General features: G+C 41.1%; 1 protein-coding gene and 1 long non-coding RNA gene across 2 annotated transcripts in view; both read right to left on the minus strand.

Moving 5' to 3' along the window:
• Positions 1-23,040, minus strand: part of LOC116059772 (copine-9-like) — a 310,601-nt gene that overhangs the window by 221,662 nt on the left and 65,899 nt on the right. Inside the window, exon 3 of the mRNA XM_031313026.2 lies at positions 21,355-21,401. Within this exon, the coding sequence (XP_031168886.1) occupies positions 21,355-21,401 (47 nt within the window). The remainder of the gene's footprint in view (positions 1-21,354; positions 21,402-23,040) is intronic.
• On the minus strand, positions 713-18,780 carry LOC118495240. Its single transcript, XR_004897560.1, has 3 exons — positions 18,661-18,780; positions 1,300-1,302; positions 713-723 (listed from the first exon to the last, which is right to left on the minus strand). It is a non-coding gene; the product is annotated as an uncharacterized LOC118495240 (long non-coding RNA).

A 23,040-nucleotide genomic window follows, 5' to 3' on the forward strand; every position in this document is an offset into this window, starting at 1 on the left:
TATCGCTCCAAAAGACATTTTCCCAGCAAATCACTCTGAAGTTTAAAAAGGTATATTGCCTCTATGAGCTAACTAAAAGAGAGCGATAAGGTATAATAACTGATTATCTTATCAAAAGACCAAACATGCGGTGTAGTGAAAGAGGATTAAAGAAGCTGTAACAGGGATTACATATTTACACCTAACACGTATTAAAGCTGCCTATTAAAAGCATTTATAATTCCCATGAAGTAATAATTAAATATGATTTGAGTGTTTCTATTTGAAAGAGGCAGTAACAGCTGACAGCAGCAGGTGTCAGAGCCAGATGCTCCAGCTATTCTTAAATTCAAACTTATCCTAGCTATAATGTGAGTGTTGTGACACTTTGACTGACTTGATTGCTATCTTTTTTTTATTTAGTCAAGGGGTGCCAGCCAGGTCTCTCTTCTGACATCTAAGGGCATTTTCACACCTGAAAGTCCGAACCAAGGTCCGGACCAAGGTTCATGTTTTTGTTACATTGCATACATTTGATCCGGTAAGTTTTGGTTTCACACTGCAGTTATGCAAGCGCACTAAAGATCTATACGTGACAAAACTACATCCTGTCGTCATCACATACGTGAGATACCAGATACTTATAATTGATTGGTTTGTAGACGGGCTTCCCCGTCCTCTCATATCCTCTCTCTGTGTCTGAGTTTTTTCAACTGACTGCTGCTCTTCCCTACTGCTGCGGCTCTTTTTGTTTTGTTGTGATGTTGAGAGGCAAGACACAGGAACTTTTTTTCTGGAGCATTTATTCAGAGACAAACGGAAACCTACACTGTACATTTACGTCCTACTACATCCTGCTATGCTGTGCTGTGTCCTGCTACGTCCTGTAATGCCCTGCAGTGCCCTGATATGCCATGAACTACTACAACTACTATTTCTAGGCACTGTTCCATTATCTTTATTTTGACTGTTATTGCCACTATTCATCACACCCCCAACCGGCACTGTCAGACACCGCCTACCAAGAGCCTGGGTCTTTCCGAGGTTTCTTCCTAAAAGGGAGTTTTTCCTTGGTAGGTTCCTAGTCCGATCAAAAGAGTCCACCTCTTTTGATCGGACCAAAATTTGGTCTTTTGATCCGGGCACCTTTCTCACCTGCAATTTTGGTTCGGACTAAACTGAAAAGTCCGAAAGTCCAGACCAAATAAGGTAGGTGTGAAAGCGCCCTTAGATAGGCTTAGTTAGGTTACGTTTTATGTCAGTTGTATTTTGTTAGGATATAAAATCAAACCACACAAGCGTGCACATATTAAAATGTACACCCTATATACATTGAATGACCTTAAAGTTTAAAGTTATAGTTTCTGTCTCCCCTATGAGGAATTCTAAGTAATGACATCAATTCTGTTGGTGCATCCACATGACACAGCTGACGATTGCTTCACCCCCACCCCTCCTCCACACAGTGCTACGTAGCCAAGGAGGACACGGAGGATTAAAAAAAAACATGGACTTTACTTGAGTTTCAGCGTGCGAAAGTCGCTGGACAACACCAGGACAGGACAGCTGAAGGAATGAAAGGGGAGAGAGACGGGGGAATGACATGCAGCAAAGGGCCGCAGGTCGGAGTCAAACCCGGGCCCGCTGCGTCGAGGTGTAAACCTCTATATATGGGCGCCCGCTCTACCAACTGAGCTATCCGGGCGCCCAACACCAATTTCTAAACACAGCCATGCTGAGAAATACAGAGTTTTGTGGAGCTGATAATTAGCTTTGTATCAACTCATTTGGCAATGGCTCCATTGTGATATGTTAGGAGAAAGATGTAGGAGGTGGCAATTTAACAACTCCCTTCTCCAGAACAAAGCCTTTGATGCAGAATTTAGAATCAGACTGGCTGAGTTTATATCAATCAACACCAACTCAGTTTCTGACCCTGCACATGTCTGGCAGGCAACGAAAGGATTTATTAGAGATTTCACATCTTCCTTTGCGGTCAACTTGAAGAGGAAAAGAGAGGCAAGGATTGCAGAGTTGGAAGAACATCGTAAATCTCTAGAGCAGTCTCTTAAGACGTGTTTTTCTAAATCTACACATACTCTTCTAGTCAGAAGTCGAACAGAGCTCTACTCTGAAATTAAAACAAAGTGAATCTAGAGCTACTATCAACAGCATCCGCAGGTATCTCAACAAATCCTAAGCATATCGGTGCCACTTTTCAATCCTTATTCAATGTTGTATGAGTCCTCCTGCAGCTCAGATCCAACACATATTAGGACCTACCATCTTACAAGCTTTAACCTCAGCCATAGAGAAGGGTACTTTCCACCAACAAACTGTTGGTTTGCGCTAATTTCTGTCATGCCCAAAAAGGGCAAAGATCTTACGGATTGCTCAAATTTCAGGCCCACCAGCCTCATCGGGACTGACATTAAGCTTTATTCCAAAGTCTTGGCTCTCCGCCTAGAGCGCTTTATTGAGAAGCTAGTCCACCCCAACCAATCAGGTTTTATACCAAAGCGTCATGCTGCAGACAATGTACTGTGGCACGCCCAGGGGTGTGGGTGTCCACGTCACCAGTTCAATAAGACAAGCCGGCACCAGGAGTACAGTTGAAAATAGTTAGAAAGTTTATTAAGGATAAATTACAGCTAGGAGGGGAATTTCCACTCTACTTCACCATCCGCTGCTTCAATGTCCACAATCCAGTCTCGTCATCTTCTATCCACAGGTAATCCAAACACGGGTCCTCATCCAGAACAATTCGGTACACAGGGGGGTAATCAGCCAGTCCAGGTCACACCACTTATTCACACACTTTAATTCAGTATCCTTCTCAGTATTTTCCACTCCTCTGTCTCACTCAGTCCCTGTCCTTCTTCCTCTGGTTCCCTTTGTTCCCAGTTCAAAAACATCCTTCCCCTTTTCCCTCCAAAACCTAATCACCTAATTAATTCCAGCCTCTCCTTGTTGGAAGAGGAAGTCCATATAAGGCTCAGGGGTGGAGCCAACGGGCCGCAAGATACCTTCCTTCAATTACCACTCCCCTCATCTCTCCCTGCAATCTACCACAGTACGCAGACTATTTCATGTAATAGAAGAAGCCAAAAACCTTCTAACAACGGCAGCAGTGTTATCAGTGGACGCGGAAAAGGCTTTCGACCGCCTAGAGTGGAACTACTTGTGGCAAGTAATGGAGAGGCTTGGCTTGGGGGCCAAATTCATTGACATGGTGCATACTTTATATGCGAATCCCATGGCCATAGTCAGTCACAGCCATCTCCCATTGAGCGGTGCTCGCGACAGGGATTCCCGCTTTCCCCCATGCTGTTTGCAATCTCTCTTCAACCGTTAGCCCAAGCCATAAAGCAGAATTAAATCTGTAATGTCCAGATTAAATCCAATAGCAGCTCAATATCATTATTTGCAGATGATATTTTGTTGTACATCTCTGATCTTGAGGACTCTATTCCAAAAATTCTTAAAATCTTCAACGAATTTGGCTCAATTTCCAGCTATAAAATCAACTGGAATAAATCTAATCTTCTTTTATTGAACAACAGGCATGTGACATCAGCCATTAGTGGTACAATACCAACCCAAAGCAAAATTACATATTTGGGTATCACGCATCGCTACAGCGAGTTGTCCAGGACAACTATGAAACTATATTAAGTAGTGTTCAAAGGGATCGAGCCAATTCGCTCGGTGCAAGACTATACTTCTGTTCTACTTCCGCTCCCTCGAGTGTGTGGGTGTATACTTCCGGTAAGATGGCGATGTTTTACACCAGATATCTCCAAGACCTGCCCAAGCTAACCATATCAGACGTCCACAGACTCATCCGAAAGGGATGCTCTGCCCCCCGGAGTAAACGGGAAAAGGGGTACAAGATGTACCTTTCAAGTTTTGACAACTATGAAGATAAGTTTGAAATTGACCGCAAAACACATTCACATTGTGGTATCGCTAACTAGCTAGCAGTAGCTATGTAGCTAACATTTAGATCCTGTAGATATTTTAGATTTGTTTAGATCGGGCACAGAGAAAACATACCCTATCACTATCGGACACTATGTTTAGACAGCTGTCAAGTTAGGATTAGTATGAGATTGTCAGAGGTGGGCCTACCGAATAGTGCTTTGAGTATGAGTAGCGCAACTGCTCATCAATGGCCGCGATCAAGATTATTTACCACCATTGTCCGTTCATCAGGTTGTTTGATCGACTGTACCGTGTTGAAAAGAAGTCCAGTGTGTTTTGTCTAACATTACATGAATGATGTTGAATTCCCACAGTGTCAAACAAAGACCCTGCAGGGAGGGTGACCGTCAGGGCTGTATGTTATAGGTCCATGAGGAAGCATGAGAAGCCTCACGACCTCAGAGTAGAGAGGAAAACGTGTTTAACCAGTTCAAGTCAGATTCTGGGGTATTTTTGTGTGTTAGTGATGTGGATGTAGAATAACAATAATAAAACTTAAGTCTGTTTATTTGACTTAAACCTGAACTATACTTTCATGGACACCCCAGAAACTGGTTGTTACTGCTCCCGTTCTTTAGAGCATAAGTTTAAGTAAGTAATAAGTTTAAGTAGGCCTGTTCATGATGGGTACATTAGTCAGTGTGAGGTAAGAGCTGATTTTGTACCCTCAATCTAGGCTATACTAACCTCTTCAACGCTTTACTAACACTCTTGTTCTAACTTAAATATTTTAAGAGATTAGTGAGGCAGGCTTATTTGTTCTGGTTGTTCTGGTAGCCTAATGAATCATACTAGGGTGCAATTATTGAACTTAAAAACAGTAGAAAAAGTTAAATAAATCAACAGTAAGAAATTACAACTGTGAAACTTGCCTTAATATTTTTCCTATTTAAGCTTTATTTTTTCATTCAGAACACAAGAGAAAATAAGAGTTTACCTGCAAAACGTAATGAGCTAAATAATTAGTTTTCTCGATTATTCTGTTTTTGTGATCATTGGGAGCCGAAATCATAATCAAGATTAAATTTTGATTAATTGCACATGTATGATTTATACAGCTACTATTTGCTTGAACGGTTAGCCTGCTCTCACCTCTCACCTTTAGTGTTTTTTTTTTTATAGTTGTTATCTAATGACTTAGTCTAACTGTAATACTGGCTGAGTGCTCCTGTGTGGCTGGAACCGCTCTCTGCAACCACAGTGTTGCACTACTGTATCAGACCACAAAGTACTCTACGTTGCAACTGAAAGTGGTACCGCCTATCCTCAGCTGCAAACTGAGCAGCGATGGCATAAACCACGAAGACTGGTAAGTACTTAAGAACTTAGGCTAATCACAAATTGTTGATGTTTCATTTATTTTTTAAATTAGATATAAACTCTACCCATCTTGTTTAAAAAGCACAATGAAGACAAAACAAGCCCATCATTACCACATCTATTACAGTTAGCTATGATAGCACTGCCAATCGCATTAAGAGGGGATTGGAGAAAATTGTGAAGCCTATCTGGTGTATTAGTGTGGTTAGTTTGTATGTTATGGTGGCTAATCAACTTCTGTCCTTAAGTTTTGTTTGTTTATTTGATAGGGTGTGAAAACAGGCAGGTCTTCATCTCAACAAAACCCAAGTCAAAGGGGGAATTGCCAGATCCACATGTCCTGAAGGTTGACAAGGCATACCAGGACTTCACAGCAGACCTTGCTCCGCTAATTACCACACTCTCCATAAGAAGTGATGTCCCCCTCGTCGATTCAGCCTTTGGGACCATTCAAGAAGGCAGCCCTATTTCATACCAGCACCCAGTGCCAGTGAGTAGGGTAATCATCCACCACCCAGACGCACCCCCTCCACCACCTCTGCAGTTAGATGGTCACAGGCTGGACCCAACCACATGTTCCTTTGTGTGCACTCACCAACAACACCTAAATGTAATGTCACTTAACATCACTTTCGACATGGCAAGATCCATCGAGATGGCCACGAGGGAACAGAGTGGCAGCGCAGAGTGGCACAGCCTGAGGAAGATGAGGCTCACCTCCTCCAGGTTCCGGGAGGTGTGCCACGTCCAAGGTCAAAGCTCTGCAGAGAACCTTGCAGAACGCATCCGCAAAGGTGGGGTTCAGAAAGCCTTGATGAAGAGGATGTCATCCATCCATATGCTCCCTGGCTCAGATCCTCTCCAGATGGTGTCGTTTTTGATCCGACCATTCGGACTGGTGGAGGTGAAGTGCCCCAACGTGAAGAGCTATGTGGACTGCGGGTACCTGCACATGAAGAGTGGCGCCTTGCGCCTGAGGCCAGGCCACAGCTACTATTGGCAGGTGCAAGGCCAGCTGCTTATCACCAGAATGCAGTGGTGCGATTTTGTGGTTTTGCAGAGGAGGATGTGGAGGTCGCTAGGGTTATAAGGGAGAGGGGAGATTATTTCTTTTTCTATCATTACTTGATCTGATCTTTTAAAAATCAATGGTTCATTCCATCAGTTATGTTTCAATCAGTTTATAAATGTTCTTGTTGTGGTTTTATTGTTCATCTTTACAAATCTATACAAAGCCTGAACTAATATTAGGTTTGATTGTTCATCTTTACAAATCTATACAAAACCTGAACTAATATTAGGTTTTATTGTTCATCTTTACAAATCTATACAAAGCCTGAACTAATATTAGGTTTTATTGTTCATCTTTACAAATCTATACAAAGCCTGAACTAATATTAGGTTTGATTGTTCATCTTTACAAATCTATACAAAGCCTGAACTAATATTAGGTTTTATTGTTCATCTTTTCAAATCTATACAAAGCCTGAACTAATATTAGGTTTTATTGTTCATCTTTACAAATCTATACAAAACCTGGACTAACATTAGGCTCAATAAGTAAGCTTGTATGTTGTGGTTTTATTGTTCAGATTTACACAGCTATACAAGCACAGTCTGATTTGGTTGTGGTGGTGTTCATCTTTACAAATCTCTACAAAACCTGAAGTGATAATTGTTCAATCGGTGTTGAGATTTCATTGTTCAGTTTAACAAATCTCTACAAAACTAGAGCTAATGTCACTAATGCAGGCCTACAATTGACCTGAGACCATACCTTTTGTACTGATTGAATTGAGAGTGAGTGTAAAAAGCTATGTGGATTGTTGATATTGGATCATTGAATAAGTGTTGTTCAATATTTCCTTATTAAATTCTACGTGTTCTAATGACCTCTCTGGCGCGTTTTCATTTTCATTTAAAGTCAGTAAAAACCCAAAGCTAATGTAATGATAACAATGACACAAAGAATGGTTTTTAAGAAGCAAGACAGATCTTTACAGTTTTTCTGTTCAAATGCTAACACACTGCTGTCAAAACTGTCAAAACAGAATAGATTTCAGTCTGGTGCCTATCAAACACTGCTGATTACAATTTTAGCTGAAAGCCTAAGCAGGTGTCTTGTTTTAGACTAGTTAGTGAACATATACGGTATTTATACAGAGAAAGCTCAGAAAGCCTTTTTTACAAACACCAAATAAGACTGAAACAATAGTACACTGTACCGTTTGAGAGCAACAGGTAAAAGAGCAAAGATACCAACATGTCCAGGTAAGATGTCTGAGGTTACATACACAGCTATAAAAAAATACACTATGTTATTACTATAGTAAAACTGCGTTCTTACTGTTTTTCAGAAAGTAATGGAGGTGAAAGCAATGGAAACACCACATTCATTAGTATTTAGAGATGATGCAGAAACCCAATGTGATGAAGAAAACATGCCTCATGATGCTGGAGAGAGGCAGGATTAATCACACTATTCTTTGTTACTGGTATGTACCTTTAGTTGTTTCAGTTATTCCATAAATTACTAGAGAGAAAATACTATATTGAAGCAAACTGTTGATTTTCATTCCTTCTTGTTTACCCTACATAAAATTGGTATATTATAAAATCTATATATTTTCTTTAAAGAAACTAGTAATGTAATGTATTAATGTAACTACTGTAATGTAATGTAAAGATGAAAAGTTTGTGATTTCTGTTTGATGCTGGTGTTTTTACTCTCAGTTTGTTCTGAGTGACAGTGTGCGTTATCTAAATGAGGATTGTTCATAGTGTTTGGCTGCCCTGAGACGTGTATTAAGAGTTGTGTTGTTGTGAATGAGTATTACAGGAGATGTGAACTGTTTAGTTCAGGTGACTGTTGATAGTGCAGACTGTAGTTAGTTAGTGAGTTTTGCACATGTGGCTTCAAAAAACTAATTCATTGCTGAGTTGTCCATGCCTTCACTAATGGCCCATTCTGATAATTGACCAGGAAGCAGGCCACACTGAACAATTCATCAATGTTCCCACATATAGACAATGGTATGTCCTTGTCAAAGAGTTTGTTCTCTTTCACTCTCCTTATGCACCTCTCCACATGCACTCTCAGACATGCAATTGACTGTGTCTGTCTGACATTCGCTCGACTCATTTGTCATTTGTTGCTGAGAAAGGCAGGCCGGTACACCTTACAAGGAGCAAGGTTGTCCACAACAAACCCTTTGTCCACCATGATCGCCATACCTGGCTTTAGCAGCTTTACAATCCTGGACAGCTTGAAGATCTCGCGATCACTCATAGAGCCTGCATGCAGTCCAGACACAAAGGTGACAGCACCATGGGGTGCCATGCCTTGAATGTAGTGTGCGATTTGTAGGTAGAGAAAACCTCATTCTGAAGGAGCAGAGAGGATGGCGTCTGACAGAATATCTCTGTACAATCAAGGGCCACCTGTGTATCAGAAAAAGCTGCAAACTCAGGTGGCAGGTGAGCTCTCACTATCTCTGGAGGAATCCAAAGGCGCTTGCTTCCCAGCAGGCAGTACAGGAAATGAGTCCATGTGGAGATGATCGACTTGCAGTAGTGCGGTGAATGCTGAACCTTTCTGCAAGGTCCCTGAGAGGAAAACCCACTGACAGGTACATCAGGAACAGCAGAAACTCGTCAATTGGTTTCAGTTTCTGTTGAGATAGAAAACAAAAGCCTCTGTTTAGTTACCTTGACATTGTTATTACAAAGCATAAATCAGAAAATAATACCAACATCAGCTGGTTGGCTTTTACTTTTTTAGTTAGATGTAGTTAACTCCACAAACCAACAGGGGCAATTACGAAATAAAACAGTTTGTATCCAATTTCAGAACACGTCATGTTACCACATTTGTTACCTACCGTTGTTGTTGGGTGATGGACTGTTCTGATGCTGGCAGAGGCTGTCTTGGCGCTGGTAACGCACACCATCTTGTGGATCACAGCATCTCTCCATCTCCGAGTCCGAGTCTGACTCTGGTGCGGAACCCTTGGCCCGCAGACGCCGTTCCCAGACGCTTGGTCTGGGTGCAGGTAGTTTGTACCCATTCCACGAAAAGTAAACTGGTACGGCTCCCTTCTTCAGCCTCCTCAACCCCCCGGCAGTCACATTAATATCACTCTTCTTAAAATGCCGACTACAGACCTGGGTGTTTTTGGTCGGGTTGAAGTCATCCCTCAGGATCATCTGCATCCACTCAGCCCATACCGCAGCATCAACAGGGAATACATGAAAGCTGACTTCTTTGTTGTAACGTGACGAAACGGTTCATAACGGCACACAACAATGAAGTGCTAAGGCTGTCACCCTCTGAAAGGCAAGTCACCTGTCTTGAATCCTAAAAACACTCACTTATTTTCACCGGAAGTGTGCTGCCAGCATCGCTACGGTCCACGATTGCTGTTGTTAAAATTAACATAGTTCCTCGTGTGAATTTCTTAAGTACAATGATCCCCTTACCCCCACCAATAAAATTCTGGAAGAAATTTGATACCTTAATTCGGCAGTATATTTGGAATAATAAACAACCTAGGCTAAAATACTACTACAAACACGGGAGGCCTGGCCCTCCCCAACTTCAAAATATATCACAGAGCCTTTCAGCTACGGGCCATTAGAGTGTGGATGGACCCCTCATCTACAGTTCCATGGAGAGAAATAGAGCAAAACCTCACTGGAAGTCTAAGACTGCAAGACCTTGCCTTTGCAGGTATGTGTCCAAAAAGTGTATGCTAGCCTATGGCCCTATTATCACCAACACATTGATCAATTTTAAACAAGTTGAGGAGCAACTACGCTACACCAATAAGTGGCATTTCAATACCCCAATATGGCACAATGCCCACTTAATGTCTGGTAACAAACCCTTTGCTTGTAATCAGTGGAGTGACAGAGGTATTTATACTTTAGACCAGCTATTCAATGAGAAAGGTATGTTGAGTTTTGAAGCCCTGAGAGCTAGTTTTGAGGTCCCCAGGACATCCTTCTTCTTTTATCTATATCTATAAGATCAGCCCTAAAATGTTATGGCGTGCCATGGGGAAACAGTCTTGAGGCACACCTAGTCATTAAATGGTTTGTTGATTTTCCTGTGAGAGGATTAGTGTCCAAGATTTATGCTAAACTGATGCAAGTATCCATAGGAGAACTCCCCATAGTAAAGAAATGGGAGCGAGAGCTGAGCCCTGAGGGGAATGCAATTAATTGGGAGACAGTTTGGGACAACATTTTCCACTGTTCCAAGAACCCAAATCACCAGCAGATCCACTTCAACATATGTCATAGGACATATTGGACTCCTCAGAAGAGATACGTCTCTAAAGTAATTCCCACTCCCTATTGCATTCTGTCAACCTGAACAAACTGGAACTTTCCTGCATATGGTCTGGGAATGTGAACAGGTGCAGGAGTTCTGGAATAAAACAACATCAATAATATCTGATGTGATAGGATGTCGAATTCCTGCTGACCCGATTGTTTTGTTACTTAATGACGACTCTAAATTACACCTGCTTGGGAGACAGAGGAAAATTTGGCTAGCTGGCTCAACTGCAACCAAGAAAATGATAGCTCAATGCTGGCTCCCCCCTCACTCGCTTTGTATAAAACAGTGGTTGGCGTATTTTCTAGACATAGTTATGCTTGAGGTCTCTACAGCAAGGATTAACGACGCCAAATCATCGACTATCAACCTATGGAAAAGGTATCACAAATATCAGACCTAATGACCTCAGCGCCACAAGAAATAGAGGAGAGTGCCTATGCAAGGTGTGATTTCTGTTTGTTTATTTGTTCTGTTTTCCTCGAGACCGCAGAGGGTGGGAGAGGGTTTTTGTTCTTGTTCAATTTGAGTTTCTCTGTTCTGTATGTCTCATAAAAATAAACAATAAAAAATTGATCTTAAAAAAAAAAAAAAAAAAAAAAAAAGGTAAGGAGTCGTCACTTTTAATTCTTTTTTTGTTTATGAGGTTTGTCCATCTAAATGAATCATGCTTTGGTGCTATGATTTCCATTAAATGAACTGAAGAATGGGATAGCTGAGAATCTAACCGATCTAATGATGTGTATTGACAAAAGTGTCACATTCGTTAAATAATGCTTAAAGTTGAAATATTAATACATTTTGCAAATGGGTCACCGGTGACCCGGTGGATGTTAACAGGTTAAAAACACTGTCAGCTAATTTAATACCTACAGAAAATGTACAGTAAATTAAAGACAATTTATGACCTTAACCCTTGGAAACCAACCCAGTAAGCACACATAAGTCACCACTACATCTTGGCGATGTTATCGAAGTGCGGCGGGAATACGTACGTTTTTGAGTGTTTGCTCACTGGCCCTACATCCGACGTCGCTCAGTGGCGTTTTAGCGGCATCTTCCATACATCATGAGATGCTTGATTTAAGGCATCGCCCGACGTCTTCTAAATGCCCAGTAGATGCTATATTATACATTGTTCTGATGTCTATTATACATCGTGCAGAGAGCCAGGATGATACATCGCCCCTACGTCTCTACTATGCCATGTAGATGCTAGATTTATACATTGCCCCAACATCTCCTTTACGTCCGGACGCCTTGTATACGCCGTGCAGATATGCCAGGCTGATACATTGCCCCAACGTCTGCTAAACGCCCTGTAAATACTATACTCATTATAATAAATATTTCAGACGTCTGCTTTACATCATGCAGAAATGCTAGTATGAACCATATCCTTGATCCTGCATTAACTCATTTAACAAAACTGGTCAGTATAGGTCCCACGAAATTATTTGAAATACCTTTACTTAATTACATAAATTGCTAAAGTAAGATAAATAATTACAATTACTTATAATAATACATTTTATTTATAAAGTGCTTTTCAGGGTACTCAAAGACAATTTACACAAGTTCAAATTATTATAGAAAATAGCACACTATAACACATTAAAAGCTATTCTTTTTTGTGATACATTCTTTTATTAGCACCTTCAGACATACAAAACAAAATCCACAATGTGTGACAGGTAATGTCAGATGGCGCACAGAACAAAGAAACACAAATTGAAATATAGCTGCAAGCAGCAATGAGGGGGCCAAGCAGTACACTAGCAGGAATGGCGTTGCCATGGCATGAGCAAGCACTCACAGCAACTTTGATGGCAATTGGATAAAGAATGGCTGAGATATCAGCTAATTTACTTCGTTACAGTGCCCCTAGAGGCCAAATTACACCAATGTCCTTGTGCGTTCCCACAATCAAGTGCAAGTCCCTGTACCAAGTTTGGCTTTAGTACATCAAAGCGTTGCTGAGATATGAGCTCACTTTCTTTATTACAGCGCCCCTATAGGACAAATGACACCACTTTCCTTGCACATCCTCACAATCAGCTACCATGTCCCTGTACCAAGTTTGGACTTCATACATCAAAACATTGCTGAGATATGAACTCACTTCCTGTAATTATAGCGCCCCCATAGTGGTCAAACGTCACCAAATTTATTTTACGTCCTCGGGATTGGGTCTTGAGTACAAAGTTCGGTTTTGATACATGAAAGTGTTGGTGAGATATGAGCGTACTTCCTGTGATTATAGCACCCACCTAGTAGTCAAATGACTCCAAATTGATTGTGCGTCCTCAGAATGCAGTCCCAAGTCCATGTACCAAGTTTGGTTTCGATAGGTGAAAGCATTGCTGATATGAGCTCATTTCCTGTAACTCTAGCGCTCCCCTAGTGGTCGAAGGTCACCAAATGTATTGTGTGTCCTCAGAATGGGGTCCCAAGTCCATATACTAAGTTTGGTTTCTATACGTAAAAGCATTGCTGAGATATGAGCCTACTTCCTGTGATTATAGTGCCACCCCTAGTGGTCAAAAGACTCCAAATGTATTTTGCTTCCTCAGGATAGGGTCCCAAGTCCATGTACCAAGTTTGATTTTGATACGTGAAAGCATTGCTGAGATATGAGCCTACTTCCTGTGATTATAGCGCCCCCATAGTGGTAAAAAGTCACCAAATTTCTTGAGCCTCCTCCTAATTGGGTCATGAGTCCAAGTATTGAGATTGGTTTTGATAAGTGAAAGCCTCCCCGAGATATGACTTCACTTCCTGTTTAGCAGCTTCGCCGTCAAGTTCGATTGGCTGTGACGGGCAAACACTTTGGAATATCAATACGCAATGGAATAACTTTTGTGCGGCTTGGTCTGTAGATCATCTGTGCCAAGTTTCGTGAAATTCTGAGAAATTTTGTGACCTATGAAAACTTTTTTGTGTTTTTGATGAAATCCAAAATGACGGCCGGATCAATGACGTTGACGTCACAAATAGGCATGTGTCGGCCTTAGGACCTCCCACAGTATTAACAGACACCACTAGTAAGTTTTAATTCCAAACACATCAAACGTTATAGGCCAAAACATAATTTTGTTAATTACAGCACCCCCTATAGGTCTCAGGTCACCAAATATCTTGAGCCTCTTCCTAATTGAGCCCTGCCTCCAGCCTCCAGCATCAGACGCGAAGTCCCCCCACCGTCCTCTGGCTCTGTTGTCAGCAACAGGCCCCGGGGCGGAGCGGCCCGTGTTGATGTCGCGTCGTCCTCCACATCCAGCTCCCGACAGAAAACGTCCGCATCTGTGGCTGCAGTGAAGGTGAACTCTCTCCCTCCGTGGGTCACTCTCAGGGTGGCCGGGTGGATGAGCAGGTCCGGGGTGCCCCTAGCATGTATCTCGTGTTGTGCTCCTTCAAGCTCCCGATGCTGCTGGGTCGTGAATGTGCCACAGTCAGGTTGCATCAGATCACACATAGTTCCCTCTGTCTCAAGCTCTGCCCTGATGTGTTGCAGCGAGGCATTAATTTCCGTTAGCGCTCCCTTTATTGCGTTGTAAACCACTGATTCAAGCACACTTAGTTGCTTTTCCAAGACCTGACCGATCAAGTCCTCCATGTTCGGGAATGTGCTAGCATCGGTCGCTATGTTAGCCACCGCTCTGTTAGCGGCCGCCATGTTTGCAGATTTTTGTATCCGAGTATTGAAGAATATATTTTGTAGAATATTAGTAAAAGGCCTTAAGCCATGTTGACCTTGTTTTCTCTGTTTCATAAGACCTGTGAGTGATAAAATGTGCAGGGTGTTCTGGAACAGAATGTACCCAGAAATAACTAACACTGTAACAAACATAATGGAGAAGTGGTTTTATCTCCAGACAAGAGAAGCAGAGAAAACAAGGTGTAGTCATGTGTTTGCGCGATCTACGGTGGGAAACAGGACGTCAACAGAAGAACTGCGGCTCCCTGCACTGACATAATGTATCAAGGAAAAGGATCCTGCAAGAAGAATAAAGAGTGAGGGAATTGTTAGGTTCGGGGTCAGACTCTGGAGAGACTGTTGGTGACAGGGGGAGAGAGTTTGGTCTTAAAGGAATCCTGATCCTTATGCATAAGTTGTTATTTCCTTGCAATATAATTTACTAAAGTTTGTTATAGACTAACTGAGCGAATCCTCTGTATAGATTTCTGGTCTACCATTTAACGAACACAACTTAAAGGTGCAGTCTGTGAGGTGACCAATTGGAGTCAGAAAGACTCTGGCCACTGGGGCCAGACCAGAACCGGTAGAAAAACTTTAGTATGTAGCTGAAATATTATTAAAAGCTTAAACCAGTGTTTTTTAAAGTCAGACTGTGGACTTCCCCTGAGGCAAAGAGCTGGGGCACGTTCAATCTCAAAACGGCACATTTCCTGGAAACGGTGTTCACCGGCTTGAGTTGTTTTCTCTCGTTTGGTGGCTGTGTCTCTCGATAATTGGCCGTGTTCCAGGTGATACCCAATAGGAAGAGACGTGTCTGTAAACCCGTGGTAATAAAAAGGCGCTTGCAGACACAACAGGATGTCCAACGCACCTTGTTTCAGTTTAAAAAAACATCACTTGCTTAGCCTTTCTCAATTTTTGGATGCCTATGGGATCATGATAATGTTATTTGAACCCAAAGACACTGAACAATTGAGCCAAGAATAACATTTATTTATTAAGAAAGTTAATTATTTTTCTTAATCTGTAGGAGTCGCTGAAATATACAGTATTTCTCCCTTTTGTCTACACACTTGTGAGCTGTGTATCCCTGCTTTACAACAGTAGTGTGTACATGTTGGAGAACAAAAAGTAGTTGTCACACTAATACTACTGAACAAATTCAAGTACTACTCATCATATTGTCCACTGTCTATAATAATGTCAATTATTTCAGTAAAAAAAGGCAGTCTGTGCAGTTTCATTTTGGATGAAGTTAAAGATCCACAACAGGTGGGCTGTTTACGGTAGAAACAACCACAATCTAGACTAATATAATAATATATTTGTTATACTTTCACCCAGGAAAACACGTGTTTCGTTCCTCTAGAGTTTTAATTCAAACCATGATCTGTTTCCTAAACTTAACTAGTCGTTTTGGTGCCTAAACTTAACTGTTGTCACCGTAGCTGTATCCCATCTAGCCTCAACCACTGTTAAAGGGCCATTCTGACTATATGTATTTAGATCACTTTTTACATGAAAGCTTTATAATAACTTTCTTTCTAAAAGGGCTAAAATCAAGGTTTAATGGTAATCACAATTATTTAAGTATTTACTGTTGAGGGGCGGCCTCTAGCTCACCAAGTAAGAGCGTTCGCCCCATGTTGGAGTCCTGCAGCGGCCCGGGTTCGAATCCGACCTGTGGCCCTTTGCTGCGTGTCATCTCCCATCTCTCTCCCCCTTTCACATCTATCCACTGTCACTAAATAAAGGGAAAAGCCCCAAAAAATAATCTTTAAAAAAAAAAAAAAGTATTTACTGTTGATACCAAAGGTACCATTTTATGCTGCCCTCTTTCTCTTTACTTCCTACTCCCATTTTCAATTAAAGGTCCTATGATTATACGTGCCTGCTTATTTGGCACGTTCTCCAAATAAGCAGTTTGAACTCACTGATTTAATGCCATTTATTTTCTAAGTATTAGTACACTCAGTGAAACTGAGTCCAGCACGAGGGAGATCCGACTCAGAGGAGGAGAGGTTAGTGAGGCGAGCGTCTCCACGGCAGGTGACAGTGCGCATGGATCCGCTGCGCCACGCATGAATGAAATAGTAAGTAGGACTATTTAATTACTAATTCTTATTCTTATTCTTAAAACTTAAGAATTAAGACAGTCAAGACGGCCCAGTGTTTGGTGGACCGGGTACACCTTGTTCACTTAATAGCCTACAAATCATCCACGGGATCAATTACGCATCACATGAGTTTGCCCACCCGACACAGCGTTTATTCCTGGGGAGATGGATCCGTGCGTCCCAACTCCTGTGCGCCATGGATGTCTGAGCCTCAGCAACCACTAACTATAACGATACAATGTGCCTGTTCCCAGCATTAGCACAACACTTTACGATGGTTAGCCTGTTACCTGTGACGATATATACTAAATGTAACATTAGTGTGTGAGTGACTGACCTATTTGGGTGCGTTTTGAGATGCCTGATGAAGTTCGACGTTGTTGATCTGGCATCATTTATCTTGGTGCCACACACCTTGGTGACACACACAGTGGCAGTAAGCTGCCACTGTTTACCAAGTTATTGAAAGCAAAACTAATGACAAAAGGCACAACTCCGGGAGGACTTGGTGTCGCCATGTCAATATATATATATATTTTTTTATGTGAGTGCAAGCACATAAGGCATAACGCATGCGTTACGTTGCACATTATGGTAAAGGGCAGGGGACATGAGGCTCGTCATACGTTTCCCTAATAAAAGAAAATAGATTTAGATTTAAAAAGCAATAATTGCATGAAAACATGTTGTTGACGGAGTCTCGAAGCTCGAGTCTGAAGTCTTTTGGGTCGAGTCCGAGTCAAGTCTGAAGTCAGCTGTTAAGTGTTAAGTGTGACTTAAGTGCGACTCGAGTCCGAGTCTCAGACTCGAGTCCCCATCTCTGATTGGAACAGTAAAACATCTTATTGTGCTGTTTATGTTTCGAAGTATTTTGCAAGGTGCAGCAAAAATATATTTTGTTTGAGAACCTGTTTTATTAAAAATACTGTTTCAAGTTAATTTGCCAATACTGTTTTGAGATGCTTTAAAGGTAGTTTGCTATGTTTTTGGTAACTCAATTTAAAGGTTTAACTCAGATAATTGATAAAAAAAATGTGTTTTCCTGTTTTGTTTAAAGCTACATTGTGTAAGAATTTCTCCCATCTAGCGGTGAAATTGTATATGACAACCAACTGAATATTACTTTCTAGTATAATACTACTTTCACTTTCTAGCCCCGAGCGCGTTTCAACTGCTATGGTGGCCGAACCCGAAATTAGCTCTTAGTATCTCCATCGTTTAGATGCAGCTGTTCTAGCCATTAACTTTAGTCTTGTTACTTTGCCTGTTGCGTTTTAATTCGCTTATTCCCTCCCGGCTGGCATTCGTCACGGTGCCACTGAGTCTAAAAGTGCGAAAGGCGGATGTATGATGTATGTCCCTCGTTGGCTAAGGTATTTTAAAGATGGAGGCACTACATGGCGGCCGTCATTCGAGCGACTCGCCTGTATGTATTCTGAATGATTCTAAATGGCAGATTCTACGCTTACAAGAATAATTGGATTAGTTGGTGGAAGTAATTAACATGAATTATTGAAAAATTACACAATGTATGTTTAAGGTAACCAAAAGACATATTGATACTTTTCTCAAAGTCTGTAAGGTTATAATTGAAACTGATATTTTTCTAATTGTGTATTTTCTTAAAGGGACATTAGTGTGTTGTAAGAAGAGATACAATACATGGTTTATTGTTACATTTTGTAAACATGTTAATATGATGTTCATAGTAAATTCATTACAACATTATACTTGACTGCAGCTACATCGTGTCCTTGTCTTACTGTGTGACAGGTACTTAGTGTGGTCTGTCTTAATTTCTATTTTCCCCTTTACAGTAGGGTGACCAGACGTCCCTGGTTTCGGTGACCTGTCCCCGGCTGGAGCTGTACCCTGAAATGTCCTTGGTTTTCACTGTGACTGACAGACCCGAAATTGGAATGAAAGAAAGAAAACATTGACCAAACCGGGTGCGCGACTATTCGCGCACCCTACACGTGCTCAAGACAGCCAGAGCATGCGCTGCTCAGAGCTCAACTTCGGTAAAATTAGAAAGATATTCACAGATTTGAACTCCCAGGATCAATTACTCTACAGTGAAATGTTATTAAATCACAAACGACGCAGCTTTCCTACCATAGTAAGGTAAACAACGAGCTACAAACTAATTTTCATCAAAACGAGCCGTCCTCCAACCTGGATAAATAACATTGGTCTCTACGAGCAGCCGCCGGTGAGACGGCAGTTAGACGAGTGCTTATGGACCGTCTACAAACTACAACACCGAAAAGAGATGTAATAATTTAATGATTAAATAAGGTAGTGTTTCCAAACTTACCTCAATTATAACTTGTCTCCTGCTAGTTGTACTACAGCACTCACTTTTAAAAAAAAAAAGCATATTCATAATTTTGGGGAATATTTTTTTGTCAAAAACATTTGATATTTTAATAATTAAATATGGTTGTGTCTCTAAACTTACCTCACATATAATACGTCTTCTGCTGGTTATACTACAGCACTTACGTTTCAAAACTAGACATATGTCCCCGTTTTAAATTTACAAAGATAAAAACATTACCTGTTTTGGAGGTATTTACGCTTCTGAGCTGAAAATGTCCCCGGATTTTGTCTCAGAAATCTGGTCACCTTACTTTACCTTACCTTACAAATAAGCACTTATTTGTGGTGTAAAAATATTTCTATAGATCATTGAGTTGTATGTTTTGAATATTGATAGTCATTTAAGTATTTATCATCTGATAGTGTGCTTAAATAAATTAAATGCACCTTTGCTATGTTTGTATGGATCTTTGTTAGCCGTGAAAAATTGTATTGAAAGTGTTTTACTGTTGCCCAACAGTTCCTAATCTTTTTTTCCAGGGATTCTAATTCGATAACATTCAAGCTTTACCACTGAGTTATAGTCATGCACAGTATGTTCACGTTCAAACGATTGTATTGAAAACACGGAATTATGTAATCACAGATTCTGTCAGTATTGTCATAGAAAGCTTTATTTATCCTGATGGAAATTGCTGTTCAGCAGTTGGGAAGAGTTCAGAAGCAAAATGCTAATCCAAAATATATGCAATGCTAAAATGAGGTATGATCAGGGACAGTTGAGAATGTTGATATCATTGCAAATTGTAACTTGAATGCTTAATTGTGTACAGTGTAGAGGAGAATTCTATATAGTTTATGTTGAGAAGCAAGAGGTTTAAACAATGTTGCAATATCAACGCTGATTCACCTTCAAAATTGAAAACAAATTCAACGGTGCTTAGACGTTTCCCCACGACGTAAATTCACCCATGTTGAATACTACAACAATTAAACAACGTCACGGTATAAACAGTGATTAAACGTTGCGTCACAATGTTGTAACAATGTTGTGGTATAAACGTTGATTCGCCTTTCAAAATCATAACCAAATTCAATGGTGTTTGATTCAACCCTGGACCATGAAATTGTTTCAACCATAACTTGCCAACATTAACGTAATGCTAGACTTGGCGAACTGTGTGAAGTTACAGTAAGTTGTGTGTAACTTGAAAATAATAAATACAAATAATGTTAACCTAAATGTTGCAATATGTTATTGGTTGAGCTGGAGTTGGTTATTGAGGCTATACGGTAACATGAAATTTGACAGCACACAAACTCAAACTTCATTATTTTTATTGATATTATTACTAAAATAGGCATTTTTAGATTAGGCCTATTACTTCATCTTATTTAAAATAATTTGATTATGACCTATTGAACACTGAAATAATTTAGGTTGCATGGATGCATTTAAAGAAGTCTTTGAAGGAGGTTACCCAACACTTATCTGTTTGTATTGTTTCCCTCTAACGTTAGGTGATCCATGGATGCTCAACCTGAGAAGACAGAACTGGACTCCAAAAATACTTCTTGTCTGTGCAGTGAACACTTTAAAAGTCATCACTTCATCACTACTTTGAAGGCAGCCGTGTGGGGACACGCGCAGCCACGGAGATAATAGAGCCAGGGAGGCGTGGCTAGCTAACTTGGCTAACCGGTTCTATTAGCACGTTAGCTAGCCGGTCAACACTGCTAGCATAGCTAGCAGGATGCTCACCAAAGCTATCTGGGAGGCTGTTCCTCATCCTGCTAAATGAGTGGTATGAGAGGTGCAGTCAGTATCTAAACTGGTCTCACTGAGACTGACAGAAAACAGAAAATGATAAGAAATAATATGGCGTGAGTTAGTTTAGCTCCTTTTCTCATGTAGTCCCTATTCCTCACTTCCCCCACTCCTCCTTTCCTCTCCACTTCACTCCTCCCCTCCCATAGACTGTAAATATTAGTGAAAATATTAGCATAATTATGCAAATGCATAAGTGCCTTAAACCTGCATTCTATCTGATTTCCAGTAGGGGTGGCACGTGCAGTTGCAAAAGAAGACGTTTCTGTCATTGGTTTCTATAAAAGTCTATGGGGAGCCAGTGGCTAACTAACTTGGCTAACCGGTTCTATTAGCACGTTAGCTAGCCGGTGCTAACATGGTCAACACTGCTAGCACAGCTAGCAGGATGCTCACCAAGGCTATCTGGGAGGCACGATGTTTTCCGCAGTGAAGCATGCTGAAAACATTGTGCCTTCCCGACCCCCTCGGCAAATAACCAACAGCCTTCATTACAGAGAAATACATCACTGCCAGCACTGACACAGTGTCAGCTCTCCACTGTTTCCAGCAAACATGTGGACAGACATGTACCAAGGCTAACCAGTTAGCCATGGATAATAGGAGACAGACTGTTAGGACCAGCTTACTTTTTGTAATGTATGTCAGCTAATGTTTCAGCAAAGCACAAACCTACTGATCAGCCCAGTTCTCACTTTAATCCAGGATTCTGCATTCGAAACAAAACCAGCATTTCATGTAAACTCCGAGACTTTCCACTCACCTCTCTCCACTCCTTGGTCCCCAGGCCTTGCACGTACAACACCACCACTGAGAAGACAGACAATAAACATTTTTTTTGTTTTTTGTTTTAGAGGTACTTTTTAAATGTCAAGGCAAATAAATATCTTGAAATCACACACCATGAATGCAGCATTTGCAAATGTGTCTTTTGATGATCATGCCCCCTCCTCATGCAGTGATCCTTAAAAATGACTAAAATAGCTACATTTTTAGTTTGGGCAGTTTCATACAGAAACACCACAGGAATGTTCTCTTAGCACCAAGAATGGAGACTAAACTACACACAACAAGGAATGCCACTTTAAAAAGAGAGGTTCAATCATGGGAAAGCATGGGGATTACACAAACACACACACACAGCTGACGGCTGTTCCTCATCCTGCTAAATGAGTGGTGTGAGAGGTGCAGTCGGTATCTAAACTGATCTCACTGAGACTGACAGAAAACAGAAAATGATAAGAAATAATAGGGCGTGAGTTAGTTTAGTTCCTTTTCTCATGTAGTCCCTATCCCTCACTTCCCCCACTCCTCCTTTCCTCTCCTCCCCTCCCATAGTCATTGGTTTCTATAAAAGTCTATGGGGAAATGAGTCTACTTTTCACTTGATTTATTACCTCAGTAAACATTTTCTTAATGAGTTTATGGTCTCAATCACTAGTTTCAAGTCTTCAATACAGAAGGATGTTCATTTTTTGAATTATGTTCCCATTGATTTTAAAATAGAAGGTAAAGCAGGGTATGTGTTAGGGCATGGCTGTCATTGTAGTTAATCATGACAGAGGCTTAGCAAAGCGAATCCATGGCATGTTAAATTGTTTTTGGCTGTTGTCCTTGTTCTCGTCTTAAACTTTGACCCTAATACTGTGTTTTCTCTTCAGTTAACATTTTGGTCCCCTAAAAATGTTTTGTTTAGCGTTCGGTTGTACAATTAAAGCAGAATAATGCAAATGCTGTGGCGGGGCATCCACAGCCAAAACCCTATAACACTCGTGAACCAGCGAGAAGGGAGAGAAAGCAGATCGGAATAGTAAAACGGTGGAAAACGGTGATGGGAGTAATATTAAAGTGGTCAAAACCAAGCTGGTGAGTATGTTTGCCACTAGATTTGCTCCTGATCTTGAAGCTGACACCTTAACTATCTGTCTAAAAAACTGGATCAGTTACAAAACAGGTTTAGCTCTTTTCACGCCTCGGCTGAATGCAATGAAGTAAATGAAATGTACGATCCACAACTTTGGCCAGAAGGAATTTATGTTTGGCATTACTATGAAGCTCGTCTGCCCCGTATCACGTCAGCTGATGGAGGGCATGGAGCGGAGCGAGCCACTGGAGGCCAGCGGCAAGAACATGCAGTTGCAGTCCATCCTGGTGGCCGCAATCTGGTGATTACTACGACTCAAGACAATGGGCAAGTCATTATAAAAGGCCTAATATGAAGTTTCGGGTTGGGTCATATAATGCGCGTGGCCTGCGTCTCGGACACAGTGCAGGGGATAAGTCACGTCGCTTTGTGGTTGATAAGCTTCTTGACAATTGTGATGTGTGTATTCAAGAGACTTTTTTTTAGCTAAACAGGATCTGGAAGGTCTAAATACATTACATAATGAATATGTAATGTACAATGGGGTCATGGACCTCACCACCATGCTGGAGAATCTACCACTGA

This window comes from Sander lucioperca, chromosome 6, assembly GCF_008315115.2.
Source record: "Sander lucioperca isolate FBNREF2018 chromosome 6, SLUC_FBN_1.2, whole genome shotgun sequence".
NCBI lineage: Eukaryota > Metazoa > Chordata > Actinopteri > Perciformes > Percidae > Sander > Sander lucioperca.